General features: G+C 28.7%; 2 protein-coding genes across 6 annotated transcripts in view; one reads left to right on the forward strand and one right to left on the reverse strand.

Annotated features, from left to right (window-relative positions):
• Positions 1-4,731, reverse strand: part of LOC108736337 (enoyl-CoA hydratase domain-containing protein 3, mitochondrial) — a 9,765-nt gene extending 5,034 nt beyond the window's left edge. Inside the window, exons 1-5 of one of the 5 annotated variants that reach the window (XM_025974086.1) lie at positions 4,463-4,728; positions 4,277-4,412; positions 4,029-4,219; positions 3,512-3,894; positions 2,252-3,114 (exon numbers count right to left, since the gene is read on the reverse strand). In XM_025974086.1, coding sequence (XP_025829871.1) covers positions 3,519-3,894; positions 4,029-4,219; positions 4,277-4,412; positions 4,463-4,632 — 873 coding nt within the window. In that variant the 5' untranslated portion in view covers positions 4,633-4,728 and the 3' untranslated portion in view covers positions 2,252-3,114; positions 3,512-3,518. Of the gene's footprint in view, positions 1-2,251; positions 3,115-3,231; positions 3,895-4,028; positions 4,220-4,276 lie in introns of those variants that run through there. The other 4 variants (XM_018468723.1, XM_018468722.2, XM_025974088.1 and 1 more) reach the window with 4 other exon arrangements.
• On the forward strand, positions 81-5,982 carry LOC108736327 (rhodopsin, GQ-coupled-like). Its single transcript, XM_025974072.1, has 8 exons — positions 81-259; positions 387-1,397; positions 1,887-2,052; positions 2,115-2,242; positions 3,001-3,217; positions 5,446-5,530; positions 5,591-5,728; positions 5,848-5,982. Exons 2-8 carry the CDS (start codon positions 1,310-1,312, stop codon positions 5,980-5,982), a joined length of 957 nt encoding a protein of 318 aa, XP_025829857.1. The 5' UTR covers positions 81-259; positions 387-1,309.
• Positions 5,983-6,105: the final 123 nt, after the last annotated feature.

Below are 6,105 nucleotides of genomic sequence, written 5' to 3' on the forward strand. Positions count from 1 at the left end.
TATTTTTTGAAACAAAATTTTTAGTGAATCAATTTAATATTTTCACAATGTCTTATTAATCAGACAAAATATATTTTAATTAATGGAAAATATAATTTTAGAGTTGGATAAGGATATTTTAATGTTGAAAGTTACATTTTGTCAAGACATTTTGAGAATTTTAGAGTTGCTACGAGTTGGAAGATGTAAACTTCGAGGGCTTATGCTCTACGAATTATACAAAACACATAAAGTTCTTCAAGAGAAGCAAATAGAAAAGGTAACTAAATTGTACAATTTTTGTAAATGTTGACACCTACTGTTGAAAAATAAGAATGTGCTTGCATAATATCACTAATTATAAAATAATAGTAAAAACTTTTAACTTTTAAAAATGAATTTTATAGGAAAACTCAGAATTGTTGGAGGTATTTATAAAAGAATGCAGTGATATTTTGATGAATGATGTTACGGCACCTTTAGAAATAAAAGAATGGAATCTAGAAAAACATTCTTCTTTAAATATTTCTAATGGAGTTATCAAAGAAGTATACCAAGAGGATCTGTCTGCCTGTTGAAACTTCGTTGTAAAATAAAATCTAAGTAATAAACGACACCAATTGTATTACTTTAAACAGAACAGAACAGCCTGTGTTAGGCAAGCAATGTTTTACCAAAAATATTCCTGTACAGAGGATAGTGCCACGATGAACTTTTTTGGCGTCGCTTTTTTGCACATGTGGATACATATAAGGTGTTTGCGAAATTCTTGCATGTAAGAATTTTTTTGCGCAAAAATTTCACGAAAATAAATGTATTCCTATGGCACGTATTTTAGTTGGGTACGCGTGAGCTGTGCGACCGATCATCCCGTACTCTTTTTTTATAAACGTAGATTGCTGATACTTTTAAACTTAACATGTAGTACAAATACGCTAGTTCCGAATAGATATTAAGTAAATAGATAAGTAATAAATATTTCTGAACAATACTTTCTCCTTAATGCGTTGAATGTTCTGATTAAAAAGATATGTATAAATCCACAAAATTAAATATTAATTTGTCATGTTAGCTTCTCCAAAGCGTAAAAATATATTTATATAAAAGTTATTAATTTGCGTTTAAACGTGTGCATATCTGAAATAAACACAAGGTTTAAGGAAAAGGTATATCATTTTATAAAAGGGATCTGATTTCGTTTTATTCAAAATCAACCACTGCATCAACAAGTGGTCTAGCCACTTTTTACCGCTTATTGTTCAGAGTTGTATAACGTATTCAAAAGTATACAAGTGAGCACTCACACAAGTTGTTAGTACTGAAGATAAAAATGAAATTAATTGATGATCCTATAGTCTGTGACACAATTTTAGATATTTCTCATAAAACATTATTAGGACTGTGTATCATAATATTTGGTAAGTGACATGCACTATAACAGTAAAATAATTGTGAACACATGAATGATATCTACAAAGATTGTTCATATAATACATTTTTTGAATGTACGTATACAAGTATTTAAACTTAATGAATACATGAGGTGTTCCATAATTTTATGTCTCGAAAAGAAAAACAAAATTCTCACAAGATTACTCATGTGTTTGTCGGTTTGTTAATTGAAATTTTATATAGTAATGAATGGAGGGTGAATCAAGAGAGGAACTTTTTTTATGGACCAAGGGCTAAACTTTTGCAAGATTAACTTTAAGATGTTCCCTAAAATCTAACTAAAAAGCATATTACTTTCTCTAATTTCTATTGTATAGACTTATTAAAATAAGAAGTCAACATCTAGATTAACAGAATATTTTCAATATAACCATTTGAATTATGAAACAAATTCTAAATTATAACGAATTAGTGAAACTGTATTATTACTCTTTGTGTTTTCTATACAATTTTAGGAATTTTAGGAAGTTTATTAAATATATGGTTGCTTGTTGCATTTTGTTTAACGTCTATACTCGTTTCAAGAACATATTTACCGTTTCTTAGCCTTTCTATAGTAACCTTATGCGAGGAGATTCTTACTGGTTACTTATTTACATCAGTTTCTTCCTTTTATGGAAGGTACGAATACTGTTTGTTCTAATGCAAACAACCGAAATACTTAAATTTTGAAATTTTTGAAGGTGGATTTTCGGAACTCTTTCCTGTCGCTTATTCGCATTGTTTAGAACAATGTTGAAAATTTTTGAAAAACTCAACATAGCCTTAATTGCTTTGGAGGAGTACATTCTTACAAAACAAGAAAATAAAGGTAGTTAAAGTTTTAATATTTTTTGGTTAATAAATAAGTGGTAATTTTTCTTGTGTGTTTTCAAGACCATGTTTGTAATCAGTTTAATGAAGTTTAAATCACAAAATAAGGATTTGTACAAATAAATAATAATATCTTGAATAATTTTTATTTCTTTTGTGTAAATATACGCGTATTTGGATCGTATACATTATTGAAGTTAAAAAAAAAACAGAGTATAGTCACTCAGTATAAACACTGCATAACAGAAAGGGAACGAATTATGCTAGATTGCCGCAACTCGTTAACAAACTAAACCTTCGGTTATAGAAACAAACGTATATTTGACGTTGCGTCATTCCGGTAAATCCCCCATATATTTGATATTCACTTTAGACAAGTATACATACTACATGGTTGTTGGGGTGGAATAATTTCCAATTTGTAATTTTAAAAATATCTAGGTAAAAGTTATTTTCTCAATCAGACTGACGATAATATAATAAGATAATATACACTATCGTGAAACAAACAATGATGTGAAAAGATGTTGTTTTTTGGTCCACACCATTGAGCATCTACTGTATTTTATCTTCAGTAAATATTAATCATATCCAAACAGTAAACATTTTATGTTATGCAGTAGAATTTATATAAAATTATTTATGGTCATGGAAGTAATTGATTGGGAAATAAATTGAAATTGTAAACCTACTAAATCTAACTTTGAAGTAAAAAAAATCCAAAATTTATGACTCCAGATGTATTTTTACTTTCAGAGAAAGAACTCCCTTTTATATTTTATGTGGCGTTAGTTACAATTTGTTGGTTGTTTTCTTTTATTGTAAGCGTCCTTCCACTGATAGGATATGGAGAATTTCATTGTGATATAACTGGAGTAAAATGTGATTTAAATTGGAGTGCAAAAGACAACAGAAATATTACTTATAATATTTTCGTTTTTGTTCTGGAGGACGTGATTCCATTTATGATATGGTAATTCCTAAAGTATTTTTATGATATTGCACCTCAATAGGAAAGTAAGCACTTTTAAATTATTTATAAAACTAAATCCTGTTGAACATATATGTAGAAATTGAGGAACAAAAAGGATAAGAATAAATGGCAAAATAGGTAAAGCTATTAGATACCCATTTTATAATATAAATATATTAATAAAAATATTTTCAATAATTAATTTAAAATTTGAAAACAACAGCAATAAAGGTAAACCATACTAATGTTTTGGTAAATGATGTAAAAAATTGAATTAACTGATTTTTACAGTACCTTTTAATCATGAAGACCATACAGGTTTCCGTTTCTCTGCAAAACTTAGGATGCCTTCTTGTCCATCTTTCATGCCAACATTATCAACCATTTGCCTTTCTCCCATTGCATAAGCATTTTTTATATCAGTTTGAACTTGTTTATAGTAGAATTTCTTTCCAAGTTCAATAACAGATCTGCTTTTTAGTAGGATTGCATTGCATATTTTATCTACTTCTTCATCTAACTTATCTTTAGAAACAACTTTGCTCACTAAACCACTTTCTTTAGCTTCTTTACTGCTTATAGGATTTCCAGTTAATAGCATATGAAGTGCTACCATCTTAGGAACACAGCGAGCTAAGGCAATACCAGGGGTTGAGCAAAAAATTCCAAAATTTGCACTGAAATAATAATACTACACTTCAACTAGTTTTAAATATAATCACCTTATGCACTTTTATATTACAGCTTTTGAGTTTTGTTATTAACTATCTTAACAAAGAAGAAACAACTTTTAATTAGATTATCTACTTACCCAGGAGTCGAGAACTGACTTTCTTCAGAACAAATTGTAATATCACATTGAGCAATTAGTTGACAACCTGCAGCTGCAGCTAATCCATCCACTTTAGCTATAATAGGGACGGGACTGTTTATAATTGATAGCATTAGTTTAGTTGCAAGTGAAAATACCTTTTCATATTGTGCTTTCCCAAGTTCTGATTTCTACAAATTGTAGGATACATTAAATGTAGTGACTTGATTTAGCTCCTAGGCACTTACCAATTCTTTCAAATTATGACCAGCCGAAAAGACAGGGCCTTCTGCAGATATCACAATTGCCCGTAAGTTTGAGAAGTCTTGGTCAGCAGTAATTTCCTTAATAAGTGTTTCCATCATGTTGATAGATAACGCATTTCTAACAAAACGTGTTTATTATCACACTAAATTTCCTTAACTTTATTATACCTTGTTTTTAAATCACACATAGTTATTTGTTTTATTTTTCCTTCAAATTTTGTCTTTATCATTGTGGAAGCTTTCCTAATTTGAATTCGTTTCGAATGTTGAGAGTTGATTGGACCGTAAATCAAGTTTTTATATGTGTTCCTTACTACTTTACTCATTATTAGAGTCATTGTAATGAAAAAATGTGAAAAAAATTAACGATAAAATGTAGAAAAGTACTCGCCAATTTCGAGGTTATAAGCACTATCATCATAGATAATAGACTACCATAGACAAAACACTATGCTATCATCATAGATAATAGATATACAAAGGGTTATCATCATAGATAAGATCATCTTTAAGTGAGCACAATAGATAAAGTGAAAACTAAAATCATAGATAACCGAATTTATAGAATTAAATGTCATTATTCAGGAAATGATCATCAAGTGATCAAAAAGATAAATAACTGGCGCTATATTTGAAAATTAGGTAATTGCATGACGATAAGTCCAAATACGCATAGTTTTCAGTATTGTTTCTTCTTGCGCTTTTTATTTTTAGTTAGTGTATTTTATTATTTAGATGTACTTATTCTACGTACAGCTATCATTTGAATTTCGTAATGTGATAAAAATAGATAGACGCTTTCAAATGAAATAAAATTGAATTTTTGGTACATAAAAATTTCTTTTTTCTAAATATGAAAGTAATTTTTGTTCAATTTGAAACAAACACATAATTTTGGTTTTATAAAATAAAGTGTTTCGTTAAAAAAAATTAATATTAGTTTTCGTGTTTAAAATTTTGAAACTTTATTTTTGAATTATACAGGATGTGATAATTTATTTGGGTTCTTATAAATCTTGTAATTGCATTTAAACCATTTTAACTTCTGATTACAAATAAGAACTTTGAAGAAGTTATTTTAAGGTGGAGTGAGTAATAAAATTGTAGGCAATTTTCCAGTCTCATAAGCAATAACTTGATGGCATTTTTAGTTACTTCTGCTTGAAATGGTCTTCGTTGGATCAAGAAAGATCAAGCTCAAGAAGGATTAGAATTGAACGTCGTGACAAACGAAAAGTAAATTTTTCAAAATGAGACCATCAGTAAAGCTTTATTCTTTAGTACTTTCTATTTCAGACAGTAGTGTACCTTTGTACCATGGTGTTCTTTTTCAACTTTCCGGAAACTATATTAAAATTTATTTTGTTGTTAAATTCTACGTTAGAAGTGTATTTGCCAATTTCTCTAATTATACTGGCAACATTAGTAACTGAGGTAAGAATAAGCTGGTAGTTAAACTCTGATTAAGATTAGCATTATTATTTCGAAGATTATTGTCCTATAAACTTCCTTATTTATGTTAAATTTATTTTGTGCGACATTAACTATTACAGGCATCAAAGATGGTTCCTGTTCTTCTCTACTTGATGTGCGAACCGAACATTCGCAAAGCTTTGATAAATGCCATAAGTACATTCAAATTTATGAAAAAGAAGAAATATCAAGTGTCGACAAAAAGTAACAAATAAAGTGAGATATTTCAAAGATTCGCCTTTAATTTTTTAATATCCATACACCTACTTAATAGCACATATAGGTCCAGGTATATTTAGCGTATATCAAAGTAAAGGTCTTGGCATTGCGTGGTCATT

This window comes from Agrilus planipennis, unplaced genomic scaffold (assembly GCF_000699045.2).
Source record: "Agrilus planipennis isolate EAB-ADULT unplaced genomic scaffold, Apla_2.0 scaffold64, whole genome shotgun sequence".
Lineage (NCBI taxonomy): Eukaryota > Metazoa > Arthropoda > Insecta > Coleoptera > Buprestidae > Agrilus > Agrilus planipennis.

What these genes read in the sequence shown, in the direction of transcription:
- LOC108736327 (XM_025974072.1), top strand. Translation starts at nt 1,310, where the DNA reads ATGAAATTAATTGATGATCCTATAGTCTGTGACACAATTTTAGATATT. An exon ending in GTTTCTTCCTTTTATGGAAG is followed by an intron (nt 2,053 to 2,114) that starts GTACGAATACTG and finishes AAATTTTTGAAG; the next exon opens with GTGGATTTTCGGAACTCTTT. An exon ending in TACAAAACAAGAAAATAAAG is followed by an intron (nt 2,243 to 3,000) that starts GTAGTTAAAGTT and finishes TTTTACTTTCAG; the next exon opens with AGAAAGAACTCCCTTTTATA.